General features: G+C 41.3%; 1 protein-coding gene across 1 annotated transcript; it reads left to right on the forward strand.

Moving 5' to 3' along the window:
- Positions 1-666: 666 nt before the first annotated feature.
- Positions 667-20,790, forward strand: Lrrc39 (leucine rich repeat containing 39). Its single transcript, XM_057793050.1, has 10 exons — positions 667-776; positions 3,992-4,181; positions 8,609-8,714; positions 9,990-10,146; positions 11,487-11,623; positions 14,408-14,553; positions 15,270-15,422; positions 16,461-16,597; positions 19,021-19,109; positions 20,737-20,790. The coding sequence occupies exons 2-10, from the start codon at positions 4,069-4,071 to the stop codon at positions 20,788-20,790; spliced, it is 1,092 nt and encodes a 363-aa protein (XP_057649033.1). The 5' UTR covers positions 667-776; positions 3,992-4,068.
- The last annotated feature ends 24 nt before the right edge of the window (positions 20,791-20,814 follow it).

Here is a 20,814-nt window from a genome sequence, read left to right on the forward strand (position 1 = left end):
TTGACTCAACCTTCAGCATGCTCCCAAACTGAAGCACAGGTGTAGCATAAATTGGGGTTCCCCGACACACTTTCTTGTTCATTTATCTCACACGTCAGTGCCTTTAGCTCAAGGCTTTGTTCTGTTGCAGATCGGCATATTTTAAAGTCGCTTTGCTTCAAATAGATGCATTACATTCTATGAAATACATGCAATCTGTAAGTCATGAAAAGTGGAAAGACTTTTAGAAAGAATGTTTTTCTAGGGCTTAGGAACAGTTCTCCCTCCATGGGCCTGGAATCTCTCCAGTGGTTAATAGCATGGTTAAGAGCACAGTGGTTAAAGAGAGTTTGCTCTTCTTGCAGAAGATCCAGGGCCAATTCCTAGCATCCACACGGTGGCGCACAACCATCCCGAACTCCAGTTCCAGGGAATTCAGTACTTCTGGCCTGCTGGGCGCTACGTTCATGTGGTGCACGGCCATGCATACACACCAACCACGCAAACGTAAAACTTTAAAATTAAATAAATAAAAAGGAACTCGTTCTCCCTGAAAGTTTCCTAGTGTTTCTAAACACAACGTACTCGCAGACGTTATCAGTTGAACCTTTGCACAGAAGCCCCACGTGATTCTCGCTATTCTCAGCCTTGTCCGTGAGCTATAATTAGAACTCGGCTGACATTACTTTTCACTTGTGGTTACAGCCCGACAGAGGATTTTAGTCATTTGGATCCACCTCGTGTTTCTCGCTGGAAATCAGGAGCTCTGGGTATGTTGCCTGCAGCCTCCCCCAAAGGTAAGTGCTTTCCCGTAACCGGTGCCTCCATTGCTTTTGCATAAGTGAACTGCCAAAGGCGACTCCACTGTGTGTAAGTGCACCAATGCAGACCGGAGCTTGAGTTTAACTTAAAGCCCTTTGGGGGATTGCCACCGCTCACATATTTGTCATTCTCTAGGACGTAAGAGGCAGGCTTCCCCGGAAGCAAGAATTTAAGGTTGTATTCTTGGACTTTTTTAAACTTTGGGGAGCAGACTCCTATTGTGGTGTCTGCATGCTTCCCTTGCTGCTAAGAGCTTTCCTCCACAAAGCAGCTAAATGCAGAAATGCATTGTTATGAGCTTGTTGCTTTCTGATGCAGATCTTTTGTTTTAGGCAAACTAATATTAGAGACAACCAATATTTAATGTTAAACAATGGAATAAGTTAACAAATGTGAGTTTATATAGAATAAAGCAATACATATATGGGGGTAGCTTACATTCTTCATTTTTATTTTATGTTGTTGAAAGTATTTAGTAGTCACTTCAATTTTATTAACATCTGAGACATAAATTATAGGTGACATGCCCAGGGAATTAGGTCACTAGTACACGTTCCTTCCCTCCCACTGTCTCTCCCTCTCTTTTTTTATCCATCCTGACTTTTCTTTCCTTATTTTATCCATTCTCCCTTTCTTTCTTTCTTCCTTCTTCTTATTTTGGCAGGATGTTGTTATGTATCCCAAGCTGGTCTCAAACGTATAATCCTCCTGCCTCAGCCCACCATCAGACATGTACCATTATGCCTAACAGCAAGGTTTATTGACTGTAGAAGATTTCCCACTCAGCTCTAGTGTGTAGGCTTCATGCCTTGCTTAGAGATAGTACCCCATCCTAGTGATTTTCTGCATATTTCTAATGGCATAGCAACCCTATTTTTTTTCTTCTAACGGCTCTTTTCTGTTTCTTTTTCTGTGTGGCCCCATGCTCCTTGAGTAATTTAAATTTAAAATCTGTAATTTAGACAAGGTTAGCCAAACATACTGCACCTGCTAAATGAAGGCATCCATGCAAAAGTAAATTTCCAGGAAGCATTTGCTCTTTATTGCTATCACCACCACCACCATTATCATTGTCATCATCATCACCATCACCATCATCACCACCACCATCATCATCATCACCACCACCATCACCACCACCATCACCACCACCATCATCATCATCACCACCACCACCATTATCATTGTCATCATCACCACCATCACCACCACCACCACTACCATAATCACCACCATCATTATCATCACCACCACCACCATTATCATTGTCATCATCACCACCATCACCACCACTACCATCACCATCACCACCACCATCATTACCACCATCACCACCACCACCATCATCACCACCACCACCATCATCACCACCATCACCATCATCATCACCACTACCATCATCATCACCACCACCGTCATCGTTGTCATTCTGCTACTTTGAAAAGTCATTCTTGGGGGGCACTTGTTCACATTTCACAGGGACGGCCTATTCTACTGTTATTGCGTGGGAATGTATACATGTTGCATATCATCTATGCTCTCCAGATACAACCAACCCACAGTACTACCAATGCACAGCACTAGGGGAAAGTTCCTCATTCAGACTTTTACTGATACTTGGTAGAGTCAGTCTGTTACGATCAATATTGTGACAGGATGTGTGTAGATAGTTTATTATGGTTTAATCTACAGAATCCTAAGGTTTGCTACAATTCATGATTTTTTTGTCATTTGGATTTCCTGGGTTTTTTCCATCTTATTATTCCCATTTAACTGCTTTTTTTTTTCTTTCTTCTAATTGGTATGTGTTAAGTGTAAGCAATGAGTTTCACTACAACACACTGATGCATGCATGTAGCGACTCTGGCCACAGTTGCACTTCCTGTGGCCTCTCTGAACTTTCTGTCTTCTCTGTGAGCCACTTTCTACTTTCTAATAGTTCTGCTACTCTTTCTCTTGAATTACTAAAAAAGTTATTTATTTTTGAAACGCATGTGTGCATTTCTGTGAGATTGTATATCGTGTGTGTGTGTGTGTGCACGCACATGTGTGCATATCTTTGGAGGCCAGAGATGACATCACGTCTCCAGGAGTTCCAGGCAGTGGGGAACTTCATGATGTGGGTGCTGAGAACCAAACTTCTGTCCTTGGGAAGAGGAGCAAATGCTCTTAATCATTGTGCTGTCTCTCTAGTCATCTTTAAAAAACAAAACAAACGGGCTGGAGAGATGGCTCAGTGGTTAAGAGCGTTGTCTGCTCTTCCAAAGGTCCTGAGTTCAATTCCCAGCAACCACATGGTGGCTCACAACCATCTGTAATGAGGTCTGGTGCCCTCTTCTGGCCTGCGGCATACATGTGTATACAAAATAAATATTTAAAAAAAAAAAAAAAAAAACAAATCAGGTTTAACGTGTGAAAGCCCTATATGGTAGACACAGCTGGAGCTTGGATCCTCTGAAGGTTGTCAGACTTGGGGGTAAGCATCTTTACCTGCTGAGCCATCTTCAGGGCCCTACACTTATGTATCCGTTGTTAATCGCTTTCCCAAGTTGGATGCAAGTCTGATTGCAAGTTTTCATTTTTATGAATGACAAGGTAGCAAAGGAGATAGATTGGGCAGCAGTTCTTGCTCTACCACATGCGCTCCCCCCTCCCCCACAGATAGGGTTTCTCTGTAGCTTTTGGAGCCTATCCTGGCACTTGCTGTGTAGACCAGGCTGACCTCGAACTCACAGAGATCCACCTGTCTCTGCTTCCCTGAGTGCCAGGATTAAAGACGTGTGCTACCACCGCCCAACTACATATGCTCTGTTAAGATTTGGTCTCCTCATGTGAATATTAAAGGCAACAAAAATGTTCACATCATATTTTACATGGGTTGAAAGTAAGATATTGCGTCCAAACACATGTAGACTATCTGGGCATACTGGTGCGGCACCTGTAGTTCCAGCTATGCAGGAAACCAAAGCAGGAGGGCTGCCTTAGCCCAGAAGCTTGAGGCCAAACTGGGCAACACAGTGAACCCTATTTCTGAATAAACAGTGAATGGAAGAAGGAAGGAAGGGAAGGGTGGGTGAATAATAAATATAGTTTGGGGAAATACAGTTGCTCAACGAACATCACCTCTGTGATTGCTACGGCATCTAGCATTCTGAAGCAGGATGCTTCCTTCTCTCTCTCACACACATAGGTCTTTTCTGAGCGGCCTGTGACCCAGCTTTTCAACACTTAATGAACTAGATGACTTGACTACGATGAGGAAAAATCATGACAGAAAATCTGGTTTGTACCGGGGCCGTCAATGCTGTAAAGGAAGTCTGGGAAGAAAGGATAAAGAAACACAATGAAGATGTGAAACGAGAGAAGGACTTTCAGCACAAGTACGTAAGACATTTTATCTCGGATTAGTGGGAATTTATAATCTCGTCATTATAGAAAGATCATTTAGCAAGAGCTCCACTGAATTTGATAGAAAACACAAAATAATCTTCTTTAAGATGCTTTATTTTTATTTTGCATATATGAGCATTTGACTGCCGGTTGGTCTACCATATGTGTGCATATCCATGGAGACCAGAAGAGGGCACTGAGTCCCCGGGAACTGAAGTTATTGACAGTTGCTAGTTGCCATGTGGGTGCTGGGAACTGAATCTGGAGCCTCTGGAAGAGCATTAAGTGCTCTTAACAACTGGACCATCTCTCCCAAAATAGTCTTTCATTTTTCTTTATTATTATTTTATGTGCGTGAGTGTTTTGCCTGCCTGTATGTTTGTATACCTCTTCCAGGCAGTGCCTTCAGAGGCCAGAAGAGGGGGTGCCACACCCCCTGGGACTGGAGTTACAGATGGTTCCGAGCTGTCACGTGAGTGCTGAAGAATTGGACCCTAGTTCTCTGGAAAAGCAGCCAGTGCTGTTAACCACTGAACCATTGTTCCAGCCATCTGGAAGTTTTCTTAATTAAGGAAATAACTGATTCAGATGGGATTAAGTGTTAAGAGGAACAAGAGGATGTTTGCGTGTGAAAACTGAAACCCACTAAACACCCATTTGTAACATGAACAGGGACCCTGTTGTTGGGGTTTTTGTCCTCCCACCAGGTACCCCCAGCTGTTTAGTCCCAGAGAAAAATCACACATAAATCCCTGTAAGTTATAAAGCTGATTGGCCCATTAGCTCTAGCCTCTCACTGGCTAACTCTCACATCTTGATTAACCTATTTTTCTGATGTATGTTAGCCATGTGGCTCAGTACCTTTTTTCAGTGAGGCGGATCACATCCTGCTGCTCCGGTGGTCTGGGCAGGAGTGGGAGGAATCAACTTCCTCCTTCCCAGAATTCTCCTGTTCTCATTACATCATTTCTACTTCCTGTCTGGTTTTCCCGCCTCTATTTCCTACCTGGCCAGTCAGCGTTTATTTATAACATGATTGACAGAGTACAGACAATTCTCCCGCACCACCCATTGAAGTCTGGCTTCTGGGACAGTCTAATTTTCAGGATTGTGTCCACTAAACACTTCAAGCTGCCCCTGTGGGGGTGGTGTTTGCAAAAGTAGCCAAAGCACCAACTCCACCCTGTAAGACTCAGCTTCTGTTCACCTCCCTCTGCCAACTCCTGTGTGTGGTTTAGCCCTCCAATTAGCTCCCTTTGGGCGTGTGTGTGTGTGTGTGTGTGTGTGTGTGTGAGAGAGAGAGAGAGAGAGAGAGAGAGAGAGAGAGAGAGCTTGTGTCCTTGGACTCACGGAGACCCATCTGCTTCCACCTCTCAAGGGTTTGGATTATCTTTCCAGGAAATAAATACCATGAAAGCCTCAAAAACCACTTTCTATTAACCTTAAAACAATTCCATTGCAAAATCATGTCATATCATGATAAAACTTGGTTTTGCCAGGTGTGGTGGTGCACACCTATAATTCGGACCCTTGGGAAGCAGAAGCAGGAGGACCGTGAGTTTGAGGTCAGCGAACACAGTGAGACAGAGCTGTGGAGAGCAAGTAGTCAGACTGTGAAGTTGAGGCTATGCCGTTCCGTTGGTTCATCGGGAAGTTGTAACATGGCTCAGAAATTCTCCTAGGAATATAGTCCCAGAAATAAAAATATACAATCGGTGAAAGGTTAAATTGCAATTAATTTCAAAGATGTGTACATGTGGCGGGGGGGCATGTGCATGTGTGTGTGCGTAGGTGTTCATGTTGGTACGTGCAAGTGTACACGTGTGTATGCAAGTGGAGATCAGAGGTGAATGTCCTCCGCCCTCCTCCGTCACTCTCCACCTTATAAGCTTATATGTACATGCACATTGTGTGTGCATGTGAGTGTGAGCGTGTAAACACAAGTGCCTTCCTCAGTCACTGCCCACTTTATTATTATGATAATTTTTATCACAAGATCTCTCACTGAACTTGTAACTCAGCTAGGCTGGCTGCCCCATGAGCCTGGGCATCCTCCTATCTCCCATCCTTTCAGATGTCATGGGTTCACCCTGGTGCTGGGGATCCGGACTCTGGCCCATTTTACTAACTCCGCCTGTCCCCATAGTTCCAGTTTCAAAAGATTTCCAATAGGCAGAATGCTGATCAAGAGTTAGGCAGCACTCACTCTATGAAGCCAAGTAAGAACAGATTGCTTTTAAATACAGAAAGGGGCTGGGAAAAAAGGAAAAAAAAATCATAGAACATAAGAAAGCTTGGCCATTCCAAAGCTATTTTTCCTATAAAACCAAGACATGAAGACAAAACTTTAAAAATTAACAGCTGGGTCCTATCAGACTACCTCATGCTACCTTGAGGATTATGTGTTAGGATTACGGCCGAGGGGAATTCATTCCTAAACCAATGGGAACTACTTTGGTGGGGAAAGTGGCTGTCACCTGTCGTGATTTTTCAGAAGGCCAGAGAACTCTTTTATTTTATTTCTGTGACATGGGGCTTGTCTTAGTCGCTGTTCTATTGCTGTGAAGAGACATCATGACCAAGGCAGCTTTTCTAAGAGAAAGCATTTAATTAGGGCTTGCTTACAGTTTCAGAGGTTTAGTCCATTATCATCTTAGTGGGGAACACGACAGAGTGCAGCATACATGGTGCTGGAGAAGGAGCAGAGAGTTCTAAACCCGAATCTGCACGCAGCAGAAGAGAATGGCACATTGGGCGTGGCTTAAGCATCTGAAACCCCAAAGCCCATGCCCAGTGACCACTTCCTCCAAGAAGGACACACTTATTCTTCTCAGGTAGCGCCGCTCCCTGATGACTAAGCCTTCAGATATATGCGCTTAGGGGGCCCATTCTTATTCAGACCACCACAGAGCTTTATTTCAATTTTCAGTCTGATTTGTTGAGGTTCAGTGTCAAGAGCTTGGTCCAAAACAATGGCCTTTTATCATTATTGACTAGTTCCCAAAGAGGCATGCATACAAATGTCCTTAGCAACATGATAAGAAGAGGCAAAACATACCATCGGTGATGGATGGGCAAACACATGTGAAAGACCCATACAGCCATCCTCCCATCAGAGGAAGCGCATTGCCTGTTAGTAGTAATAACATGGACGAGCTGGGAATTGTGTTAAGCGGGCAGGCACACTTACATATTGCCCTTTTGACATGAAACACAGAACAGGCAAATGTATAGGTACAAAAAAAAATAGCAGGGGCTGGAGAGATGGCTCAGTGACTAAGAGCATTGGCAGCTCTTCCAGAGGTACTGAGTTCAATTCCCAGCAACCACATGGTGACTTGCAACCATCTATAATGAGATCTGGTGCCCTCTTCTGGCACGTATGCGCACATGCAGGTAGAACGCCGTATACATAACAAACCTTAAAAAAAATAGCAGTGTCCAGGAAGGAATGTAGGGATGAGGAATGTCTGCTAATGAGGACTGAGGAGGATTTCTGAGTGATAAAATACTTTGGAATTAGACAGTGGAGACAGTTGCACGATGTTGTGAATTTACAGATAAAATCGTTGACTTGAGCCGGGCGGTGGTGGCGCACGCCTTTAATCCCAGCACTCGTGAGGCAGAGGCAGGCGGATCTCTGTGAGTTCGAGACCAGCCTGGTCTACAAGAGCTAGTTCCAGGACAGGCTCCAAAACCACAGAGAAACCCTGTCTCAAAAAACTAAAAAAAAAAAAAAAAATCGTTGACTTGTATACTTTAAATGGTTGAATTTTATAGCATGTGAATCATATCTCACTGATGCTATTAGAAGTAGAATATAAGAAGAACTGTGATACTTTTTAAAACCTTAGGACTGAGCTTAGTACGTGCAAGGCACTGTGCTATCCCCAGCACCAAAACAAATAAAGCAACCTTGAATCAATAGTGTCAGTAAATCCAAGACACTGCTCACGTCTCAAAGGCCTTCAGTACAATGAGAAGAGGGTGAACGTGAAGAAAAGCAGGTTTGTTAAAGGGCCAGCCCCTGAAGAAAATGGGAGGCTATCATTTACTTAAAAAGGACCATCTTGAGCAGCTCAGGTACTCAAAAGAGATGTTAGAGGATGTGGTGGTTTGAACGAGAATGACCCACATAAGTGCATATGTTTGAATGAGTGGTCTCCAGTTAACAGAACTGTTTGGGAAAAATGAGGAACCATCGCCCTGCCTGACGGCTTTCTGCCATGGTGACCACGGAGTCAATGGTACTAGAAATCAGGCGAACGGTTGCTGCATGGGTTAGCATGGGTTCAGTGGCTATGTTTTTAATTTGCATGGCCTCTGTTCCTTTCACTGCTGTGTCAGTCATGTAGGTGGACTTTGTGTTGCTGCTCTTGCCACTGCCTATGAATTAAACTATGTCCCCGTGTCTTAGGCTGGTGCGCATCTGGGAAGACCGGGTAAGCTTAACCAAGCTGAAAGAAAAGGTCACCAGGGAAGATGGAAGAGTCATCTTGAAGATAGAGAAAGAAGAGTGGAAGGTAAGCGCTCTCTCTAGAAGCTGCTCTTGATTGGCCAGCCTCTGAATTGTGTGAAGGCCCGAGAGGATCTGAGACTGTATTGAAGACCAGGAGAGTTCGAGAGTCTATTAATAGAACAGGTGAATTTGGGCAACGTGAACAATGGAAAAGAAATGTAAGTGCATGAATTGTTTTTTATCAGAGAATCTCTTTGCCCCATCCCACCTGAACTCGAATCCCTTGTGAGACTTAGTCTCTAAATCCTCCCAATCAGCAGATATCCCAGTGTGCTCTACAGTGGTGATGGCCAGGCTAACTCAAATCACATAGCTAAACTATCAATTTAGATTCCAGAATGGAAGGGGACCTTTCTTGTCCAGTGTCCCCCTGATTGACATCTCTCTCCCTCACATGTGTATGAGCACACATGCACACATGCACACGTGTGCTTAGTTACATCAGATAGACTAACTCTTGCAAGGGCTTCAAAACCTGCCTGAGTGTTTGTTTTTCATACCTGGAGTTATCATTAGCTATGGGGTCAGTTTCCTAGTTAACTTTCTTATTTTATTTATGGCTTATTTTAGACTTGAAAGGAAAAGACATAGAGTTCAGAGTTTAAAGAAAAAAATGGTTTGAAAAACCTCATAAAATAGGCTGGAAGTGATGGCGCACACTTTTAATCCCTGCATTTGGGAGGCAGAGGTAGAGGCAGGTGGATCTCTATGAGTTTAATGCCAGCTTGGTCTACATTGTGAGTTCTAGGACACCCAGGGGTCTGTAGAGAGACCCTGTCTCAAAACAAACAAACTCCTAAAATACTTAATAATAGAAGTGGAAGAGAAATTCAAATTACTGAAATGATTTTTCAGAATATCCTCATTTTCAATTATGTACATGCTCTTGGATAGTCTAATAAATACTACAGAATCATTCATTAGAACGGACTTGATTTGTGTGCATTATTAGTCAAAATATGATATTTTTGTTTATTCTACTGTGGTTGAGATTTGAAGGTTTAGCAATAAATGATGAAGTAAATAATAACTTGTGAGAAACTGAAAATAAATTTTTAACAATTAAAAAAATAATAAAAGTCAAGGTTTGAGTAGAAGTAGCCCAAAGTACCTGGAAATGTCACCAATTAAGGGAAAACTATCATCAAGTGTATTTTTACATCCCGTAATATCACAGCAGTGAAGCTAGAATGAGCCAGGCAATCTTATCATAGCAGTGCAGCACAGTGCTAGACTAATCCAGACAAGGTAATGACTGTCCACACGTTTTCCACTGTAGACTCTCCCTTCTTCTTTACTGAAACTGAATCACCTACAAGAATGGCAACTTCATAGGACGGGTTTGTTGAAAATTCCTGAATTCATTGGAAGATTCCAGAATCTCATTGTGCTAGATTTATCTCGAAACACAATTTCTGAGATCCCCCAAGGGATTGGTAAGGATGATTGCTTTTATTCCTGTGCTATTTTGTTTACCTGCCAAAGGTGCCTTTTCTTTCAGACCCTTACCCTGCCGCTTCCTCTAACTTAATGCTTCAGGGGATTTTCAAACTTATACTGGGGTGATAGACAAAATTTCAGTTGAGAAAAGCTTTCGGAAATATGCTGTATATTCTTAAAACAATATTGCTGGTTTACCTATTTATCTTAGAACAGACTAAAGGGAATAAAGGGGGAGAGATTCATTAGAGGTGGAAAAATGTTCCCAGATGAAAAATTGCTCAGGATGTTGTGTTCTGTGTTGGGGCTTTGTGTTGGAGATGAAGCCCAATGATGGGGCCTCCCCTACAGTGGGGGCTCCCTCCTGGACCCGTATTAGGTACAAACTACACCCAACCACCTGTTTTCACATAGATCCTTTATGAAGAGGGGGAAGAGAAGTTAGAGTGGCTGCTTCCCGACTCAGGCAGAAAACAGCAGGAAATGACCTTGCAGGTGTAATTCTTAAGAGAAAAAGGGGAGGCCTGTGTTTGGAATGGGCTAGGCTGTGGAGGAAAAGGAGATAGAGAACAAACAGAAAGGGTAGGGGATGAGGGAAAGGCGACATGGGTATTGCCCTGGAGGGACAAAGAACTGTCTCTGGATAGAGAGACAGATGTGGTCCATAGGCAAATGGTGGTTTATTTATTTATTTATTTTTTTTTTTTTTGGTTTTTCAAGACAGGGTTTCTCTGTGGTTTTTGGAGCCTGTCCTGGAACTAGCTCTTGTAGACCAGGCTGGTCTCGAACTCACAGAGATCCGCCTGCCTCTGCCTCCCAAGTGCTAGGATTAAAGGCGTGCGCCACCACCGCCCGGCCAAATGGTGGTTTATAAATGTAAAATTTTAACTGGGAATGTTAACTAGGTGAGTCAAAGTCGAGTTTTGATTGCTGGCTCTTGGTAGAAGGCCTCAGGAGGAGGAAGTGGCTAAATAAGGGAATACACCTTTGTGGCTAGCTTTAGGAATGTAATCTAACGGTTTATAGCAAGGCAGAGGGAATTGGGAAGAAGGGCAGAGCCTGCCAGAGTCACAGAGTGGGCTTCACCCAGGGTCTGGTACATGCTAGGCAGGTTCTGTACCATCCACAGTCACCTTGATCCAGTATATATAAAGCAGAATAGATAAAGCAGAATGGAAATCCCAGCACCTCTCCTATGGCATGAGAAATTTGCCCCTGGCTTGAAGACGAGAATAACTGACTTTGCCAATAAGTGAAGTCTGTAAGCAGCACTTAGTGACAGGAAGCACTATTGTGTATTGTTGCTACTTAGTGTTGTTGCTGTTGTTTTGTGCAGGACTGCTCACCAGGCTGCAGGAACTGATTCTTAGCTACAACAAAATCAAGGCCGTCCCCAAAGAGCTGAGCAACTGTGCCAGCTTGGAGAAGCTAGAACTGGCTGTGAACAGAGATCTCAGTGACCTCCCTCCAGAGGTCAGAAGGTCCCAATGTCTGTTTTGTTTGCATCTACTAATAGTCTGCTTCTTGGGCATGTGGCTGTTGGGAAAACACAAAATAAAACAAAACTCGTGAAGCACTGTTATGAATTTTGTTTTAGGAAAGACATTCTTAGTGAAAAGTATTTCCTAGCAGAAGGCAAGTTTTTTCTTAGAACAAACTCTACTTGGCACAAAAGGTTCCTCCATTGTTACTGTCCTGCATTATTATCTCTTTGGAGAGAAGACAGAACTTTATTTAATTTAAGATCCCATAACAAGGAGAAGCCTAGGTTCCTGTAATGGTTCCTCACACATGCTTGATTATTTCATCTGCTAGGGATTGAGCCCAGGGTCTCATGCATGCTGAGCAGACATACTGCTACTGAGCTATAGCCTTGGACCTTGAGGCTTTTTTGTCTGTCTGTCTGTCTGTTGTGAGGCAGTCTCACAGTGCAGCTCACTCTGACCTTGAACTCCCTACAGAACTCCCTATTCTATCTAGGCTGGCCTTGAACTCGCAATTCTCACTCAGTTTCAGGTACTTCCTGGAGCTGAGTTGTTTATCTGTTGGCTTATGGAACTTCCCTGCTGGTTGGAATATTTCAATTTTCAGAGGAAACTACTACTAAAATATTCGAAATACTATTCTGAGATCTGACTCAAAGATTATTTAATGTCACAGTGTGTCCTCCAAGTAGCTAACTATGTGTCCTTGGACACAACCTCTTATATTAGATTTATGTTTTCCATGTAAGGTTGTTAGGCAGATTTATTATCTTTTCAATATTCTATAATGAAAATATTCTAGACAGGTTTGATGGCTTTTAATCCCAGCACTTGGGAAGCAGAGGCAGGTAGAGCTCTTTGAGTTCTCAGCTAGCCTGGTTTACATAGCAAGTTGCGGGCTAGTCAAGGCTACAGAATGCAAACCTACCTCAGAAAAAAAAAAAACAACAACAATAAAAAGGATTCTAGTACTGAGGGGTCAGCAACTGAAGATTTCTCTGTCAGACATTAAATTGTATCTACCTCACTAGTATATGTACCTGTTAACATAAACACCTTTTTATACTCCACACTGACTCATTGGAGAAGTCTGATAACAGTTTTCAGAAATGCATTTTTACTTATGGCTTGAATTAAAAAGCTAGAGAAACAGCATCACCTGTCAGATGGAATCATGCAGCTTCCTGTGTCCGTGTGCACATATGTACCTGTGTGTGCGCGCACGTGTGTGTATGTGTATGTATGTATGCATCTGCCCGATGTTCTCAGGTGTCTTCCCCAACCACAAGCCCCTTGGACTCTTCCGTTTCTGCTTCCCAGCACTGGGGTTTCAGATTGCGCATATACAGCTTTCCACTTAAGTGCTAAGAATCCAAACTCAGGTCGGAACGCTTACACAGCGAGCAGCTTCCCCACTAAGCCGTCTCCTCAGCTCCCTCATTCTGCTTTTCTGCACTAACCACAAAACTCTGTATTTGTGTACTTCATGGTGCAGATGGTACAGAAGGAATTCAAAATACAGAACCCTGGCAGCCAAGTGGATAGGCTGTTTTTGTTTGCTCTGTAGATGCTAATTCTTCTATCTTCAAACTCCCAGTAAGGATAAAGAGGAAGGAACTTTGAGACTTTAGGTCTATAAGAACTTGAGTCCATTGAGTTACATGAGCTCTGAGCGATTTTCATAAAACAGAAACAATGGCACTGCCTTTGTGTGGTTGCTATCATAATCATTCACGTATTTAAATGCAACTGTGGGCCAATTACATATTTAATTTTCTCAAATAAAAGTGTGGAGTGGAAGTAACTTAATAGATATTTTAGGTGAAAAAAAACCTTGTGTTCTATGCATTCCCATGAATACATTTAAAACTGACGAGAGAATCCACGCATGGTGGTGCACACCTTTGCACCTAGTGCTCTGAAGACAGAGGCGGGTGGATTTTTGTGAGCTTGAGGCTATGCATTCCTGACCAGCTAGGACTTACATTGATACACTCCCAGCAAACCGAAAGATACATACAAAACTACAATCTCAGTAAGAGTCTGAAAGAAAGTAAAAAAAAAAAAGCCAGTCCAATATAATCTTCAAATGTGATAACCATAAAACAATACATTTCATGAAAAATACATTTCATGAAAAAATATAATGACTTAGAAATGCAAATACTTCCATATAGTAACACAGTATAAAGAAACATGCATAGTCATGACATATCAAATTCAGGACAGGCACTAGCTCTGAGAAGTCGGGTGACAGAAGATACCACCACAATAACATGATCTTTTTTCTGAAGCTGAGCCCAGCGCTGTGTGGTATAAAATTTGCAGGCACTCATTGCACTTTAGCCCAGAATTGTGGCCAAGTGAGTTAGAGGTTTGAGATCGCAAGTGTGAGTGAGCCAGTAAGGTAACCGTTATCTTAAAGAATAACTTTTCCCATATAACTCTCAGCAGCTGGCTGAAAGTAAACACAAGAAATGCTTCTGGGGGTGGCGATGCTTTTGACACACAGGGCCTATGAACCCTGGAACATGGTCATCTTTGAATAAAAAAATTTCCATTTTACTTTATGTGTAGCATGGCAGTGTTGGAATGCATTGTGTAGACCATGATGACCTTGAACTCAGAGGACGGTCCTCTGCCTTTGGCTCTGGTGCTGGTGCTGGGATTACAGGCATGTGCACCATGCCCAGCTCCTGTTATCCTTCTGCTTTGATCATTGTGGACTCCCGTGTCTAAACAAAGCTCAAGTGTTACCCACTCTCTTCTTCAGCTCAGCAAACTGCTAAAACTCACCCACCTTGATCTGAGTATGAACCACTTCACTACAATCCCTCTGGCTGTGTTGAACATGCCTGCCCTTGAGTGGCTGGATATGGGAAGTAACAGCCTTCAACAACTCCCTGACAGCCTAGAAAGGTAACTTTATGCTTTACAGGTTACTTTATGCTACCAAAAATTCAAAGCCACCTATGAAAAATAAGAAACAATAAACGGAACAACTAGGAGCCCATGATGATTACAAAAGACCCAACTGGGTCAAAACTTAGTCTTCCAGTGAGTTTCATTTCTCCCAAATATGCAAAGGATTTGAGGAGGGGAGAACTACTGCTTTCAAGATATTACCAAGAACATGCCACAGTAACCACATTGCTTGGTGCATGCCAGGCACTTCTGTGCACAGTACTAAAGGACAAGGAAGCTGATACAGAGATGTTTGTCACCTATGCCCAGGTCTCAGTGAGTGACGTTAGTTGGATTTGAACGTAGGAATCTTGACCTGAGTCTATACCACCTTGCTCAAAATGGGCATATTATCAATTCCTGATTTTTAAGATTCATCTTAAGTGACATTTATAGCTGTTTATTTAGAGAACTATGAAAAATGTACAGTGCAAATATTCTCATTTCTGCTGCGGCATGACAGCTAGCCTTCAGTGAGTTCCCTGATGTAGCTCCCCTGACAATTAGTTGACAGGAAAGAATGAAGTCTGTTAAACAAATAATTTTACTAAATGCTAAATAATTAATTTAATGAAGTAAATTAATTAAATAATTGAATGTTAAATATTATAATCTGATGAGGCCAGCTTTTTATATTCAAGGATCTAATATACAAAATTTTAATTCTCCAGAATGCAAAGTTTACACACATTGTGGCTGCAGAGGAATGAAATAGCTTGCCTGCCGGAAACAATCAGAAATATGAAAAACTTGGGGACTCTTGTTCTCAGTAACAATAAGCTGCAAGATATTCCAGGCTGCATGGAAGAGATGGCAAATCTGAGGTGAGAGAATGTAACTGCAGCGTGACACACTTACCCTTGGAGGTAAGACGGGGGAACCCAGATCCTGACTGACACATCTGGGTTGTGATTGATGTGTATGTATATTTAAATTTTCCTTTTGTGTGTGGGTGTTTTGCTTGCACACCACTTATGTGCCTGGTGCCCATGGAGGCCAGAAGAGGGCATTGGATCTCTTGGAACTGGAGTTACAGAGGGCTGGGTTGCCATGTGGGTGCTGGGAATTGAACTTGGGTCCTCTGTAAGGGCAGCTAATGCTTGTAACTATTGAGCTATCTCTTCAGCTTGAGAGTGTATATTTTAAACATAATGTTTTACTAGTTTCATAAGTGTGATTCAGGTAACAACAATCTAGATTATTCAAGAAATAATTCTTGAAACTAAAATGGTACTGGGGTTTATCAGTTTAAAGAAATGTCTTTTGTTGGTGACAATATGATGAAAATTCTCTTTATACTGCTAACAAATGCTCTACAATACAAAACACAAAGAACAAAACAGTGATCATCTTCCTTCTGGATAACTACGAGTAGGCACTGGTAATTGTATCAGCCTAGAGAAAGCAGACTTTTTTCTTTTTGATACTTATTAGAAAGCCAAGAAAATTCTCTCCAAAATGTAATTTTCTGATGGAATGAGGCACTGGATACCCAAACTCAAAACCTCCACAACAGAAGCCCTTCATTCATCGGCCTATCCAGCAACTTTAGTTTGCATTCCATGATTATGGCATCCATCCATAAAAACAGTCATGACCTATATTCATAGCATTAATCATATATTATACTTGTTCTCATCACATTAAATACATGCTATGAGCTAATAGTTGCCTTTGTGAGCTTTGGAGGGAAAAGATACTTTTTCTTCTTGGGTATATTAGATCCCAGCAAGATAATCAGTTATTGAGAATAGTGGAAAATAGTAATTCAGCACGCTGTCATTTGATCTTTCTCCCGGGAAATAAAAGCACATGCACTTCTATGGCACCTATAGAAACACTGTTTTCGGCTGAACTGCTAGGTTTGTCAACTTTCGAGACAACCCGCTGAGACTGGAAGTGACCCTCCCTCCCAGTGACATCACAGAAGGAGAGGAGGAAAGGGAGCTGTTTGGACTTCAGTTCATGCACGCATATATACAAGAGTCACGGAGAACAGGTACGGATTTGTAGACAAGGGTTAAATAGATTTGGAAGAGAATGTGGATACAATTTACTTCTACCTTTCTATTAAGCCTTTTGGGGATTTCTCCATTCTATCTTGTCTTTTCCATCAAACTGGCCAACACTGAAAGAGGGGAACATGAATGTTGATTCCAGCCATCATTCTGGGATGTACTAGGAGAGGAGCTGTAAAGACGGTCTTTCAAATGGAATCAGGGAAACAACTTCAGCTGCACTTGCTGCACACTGCACATACTCAAGTGAAGGAATATGGACTTCTAGTTCTTTCTCTCTATAAACACTATTCTCCAGTGCCAGAGCTCAAATCCACAGCAAGTGTCCTGTCACTGAACTCCAGCGACACCCTCTGCCTAGATGTTAATTATTTTGTGTATTAGTATTTTGCCTGGATGCATGTTGGTACAGCATGTGCATGTGGCACCTGCAGAATCCAGAAGAGGGCATCACATGCCTGGAACTAGTTTTAAGATCATTGCCATGTGGGTGCTGGGAATTTAACTGGGTCCCGTGGAAAAACAACCAGGGCTGTTAGCCACTGTGCCATCTCTTCAGTGCCCCAAATCTGATTTTTTAAAGAATCATTACCTTTGTTGATCAAGTGGCAGGCATGCCAGGTTGAGTATAAACAGACCTTCCTCATTATTGTTTTTCTATAATCTACAAGTAATAATTAAAAAAAAATTTGATTTGGGGGTGAAAAATACAGACTTTATTCAATAGTTAGAATATGAAGTATAATATACAGGTTACAACCACTTCATCTCATAATTCAGAATTAAACATTTCTATAATCAAGGAAAACATTTTAAAATTAAAACAAAATAAGAGGGATAAGGCAAAGAGCACTGACTTGTTAATAAAAACAGTGAAATAATAGCACAGAAACAGAAACTTTGGCCGTGTAATTATTAAAAATATAATTTCATCTATAATTCATAGATGAAAAGGGAAATTTTAACTCACTCCATGCACCAAACAGCTACTTTGAAAAGGAGTACAACCAGAGGGAACAGTCACAATCTTTCCCTTGGGAACCCTCCCCGATGCCCAGCGGCTGCTTAGCAAGGGTCACTTCAGGAGCCACTGGTGCTGCTGTAGGTCACGGAAGCAACAGTGTGAACAAGCTGGGGAAGGGCTGGCAACATAGTTCAAAGCAGATCGTGGCCCAGTTTTGTATAAAGTATTAGGCAAGCAGGAGACAGAATGGATAATTATGGAAACCAGTGTTCGGGACGGATGTCTCCATCCGGGATAGCTGAATGGGAGTGCTCCACTGGGGAATGAAGGAGGTGCTGAATCTAGTTTGATATGCAGAATGAGGAGAAAGGACTGAGGATGAGTTGCAATATTAGCAGTGAGTCTGATGTGGGACATGTACAATGCACTGTGGACGTGCAGTTCAAAAGAGCTAGCTAAGCATAAACAGTCTGCAAGTCAAGAAATAGTGATTTAACACATGCTAGCTCACATTCTTATGTGACACAAGAAAAAAAAAAAAGACATTAGAAAAACTGTAATCTTGACTTAAGGTTAGCACCCGAAGAAGAAACTTATTTCCCCGTAATGTACTCAGAACCATTATCAGATCATAATTAAAATGAATGGCTCATAGGAATATATAGAATTATGAGGTATGCTGTACGTATTCTGAAACACAACTGAGATTATACCCATTGTAGAATTTTTATTTTATTTATGGACATAATTTTTTAAAAAAAGACATTTATTTTATGTATATGAGTGCTCTATCTGCAATCATGACTTTATGCCAGAAGAGGGCATCAGATCCCAGTATAGACCCACCATGTAGTTGCGGGGAATTGAACTCAGGATCTCTGGAAGAGCAGTCAGTTCTCTTAACCTTTGAACCATCTCTCCATTTCTGGACATAAACTTTAATGATACAAAACAATTTTTCGATACCAATGACATTTATGATATAAGGATTTAATTCTTAAACAATGAATTATCTTCATTTATGTTCTTTTGACTGGGGAATCTGAGTTATTAACTTAAAAATATCAATCAACTTAATCTCTGGAATATATGGAAATGTTCCCACTTTGAGTTATAGATGTAATTTAAAGTTCCTAGTCAGAAGACTTTGAAATACAGAAAAATCTCTTGGGTTACTTATGAATATAAAATGTCATCATAAAGCTTAACTTTAGAAGAAACCAATAGCAAATTCAAGAGAAGTACAATTTGAGACATACTCAAGAAACTGTTTGGCTTTGGAGATAAAGGATGGATCCACAGAATATTGCCATCTTGTAAAAGGAAGCATAACTCTGGCAATCCTTGCATTTAACCCAGTGGTATCACATTGGAATTTCTTTTTAAAATATTTATTTATTTATTATGTATACAATATTCTATCTGTGTGTATGTCTGCAGGCCAGAAGAGGGCACCAGACCTCATTACAGATGGTTGTGAGCCACCATGTGGTTGCCGGGAATTGAACTCAGGACCTTTGGAAGAGCAGGTAATGTTCTTAACCACTGAGCCATCTCTCCAGCCCCCTGGAATTTTGACCTATAGAACAGTTAAGATATTAAAGTAGTATTTCAACCCCCCCAAAGAAGAATCAATGTACATTAACAATATTTGACATAAAATTGTTATATTTTAAAAATATAAAAAATAGAAAAAGTGACAATTTAAATAAAAATAACAAACACCTATTATATTAAAATAGACTCATGTAATATTATTATACCTAGCTAGTATTTACTCTGTGCTTGGAACCATTACAATTGGTTTCCCTGGCTATCTTATGTGATATACACAACCCTGTGAGGTAGGCTCCATTACTGTTATCATCATTCCTATTTTAAGAGGAGAAAATTGAGGCACAGAGATTAAGTAACTTGACAGCTGAGAGGTGGTGGGGTTAGAATTTAAACCTAGGCATTCTGACGACATATGAGATTAAATTAAAACAGAAAGGCCAGGAGTTAAAATGTGTTTGGTTTCCTGCTTAGTCACAGGCTTACCAAATACAAACAGCTATCTCAGTGTCATTCTAATAGCTAGCATTGTTTACTCTGAATCTTTGTCTTGGCATACCTACCAACAATTCGAATAATGTTTTCAAACAAATGTAGAAACAAACCCAGGGTAAGATACGAAGAGTAACAGTCTTATGACATGTCTGGTTTAATATCTGCTTGTACATAAAAACTACTTATCAGTTATGTAAAGTCTAAACATGAGGTTTTGGTTTCATCATCTAATCAGTATTTTAATCCAATGACTTTTCCTGCTGGCATGGGCACATGCTTTTAATCCCAGCACTTAGGAGGAAGAGGCAGGGGATCTCTGAGTTCTAGGCTGGCCAAGGGGTACCAAATGATACCCTGTCTCAGAACAGCAAACAAAAACAATTTTCCCCAACAGGAGAGAACCTTTTAAAAAAATAGTTAATTTATACACAAGAGGCTAATATAGTTACATTTATACACAAGAGGTTGAAAAAAGAAACAGGATACTGCTTAACTTTAAGAGTTACAAGCAACTTTCAAATTTGATTTGTGATTTATGTTTACAAACAAGTCTTTAGAAGTCTGAACTAGATAAGATATTTTCCCCTTGAAATCATCTCTTCAGGTTGGAGTCATGGACAGACTCTGGGAGTACAAACACGGGTATGCGTCTGGCACTTTGATGGTGATGTCATCTGCTAATTCCCACATTTCTACATTTATCCACATCTGAGAAAATTGAAATTATTCTTTCATTATCCATAATGAAAAAATTCCCGTACTCAGACTGATCCTTGTTACAAACTGCAACTGTTTAATATAACTGGAGCTCAAAAAATAAAACATATCAAATACACCCAAAGATGAATACAGAGTTTATACTGTAATTTTTATTTATTTATTTATTTATTTATTTATTTATTTATTATGTATACAACATTCTGCCTCGATGTATGCCTGCACGCCAGAGGAGGGTGCTAGATCTCAGTACAGATGGTTGTGAGCCACCATGTGGTTGCTGGGAATTGAACTCAGGACCTCTGGAAGAGCAGCCAGTGCTCTTAACCTCTGAGCCATCTCTCCAGCCCGAGTTTATACTGTAATTATGTGTTCATGTATGTGTTTCAGATGACCAAGTTAAGTGACTCAGATGCCAGTCCCTCTACACATTCTGATGGATAAAGTGCGTCAAAGAGCCCTGCTGAG

This window comes from Chionomys nivalis, chromosome 18 (assembly GCF_950005125.1).
Source record: "Chionomys nivalis chromosome 18, mChiNiv1.1, whole genome shotgun sequence".
In the NCBI taxonomy this organism is placed as follows: domain Eukaryota; kingdom Metazoa; phylum Chordata; class Mammalia; order Rodentia; family Cricetidae; genus Chionomys; species Chionomys nivalis.

Coding starts and splice junctions, on each gene's coding strand:
- Lrrc39 (XM_057793050.1), top strand. CDS start 4,069: ATGACAGAAAATCTGGTTTGTACCGGGGCCGTCAATGCTGTAAAGGAA. Junction 10,147..11,486: donor TGAGATCCCCCAAGGGATTG/GTAAGGATGATT, acceptor TGTTTTGTGCAG/GACTGCTCACCAGGCTGCAG. Junction 16,598..19,020: donor ACAAGAGTCACGGAGAACAG/GTACGGATTTGT, acceptor GTATGTCTGCAG/GCCAGAAGAGGGCACCAGAC.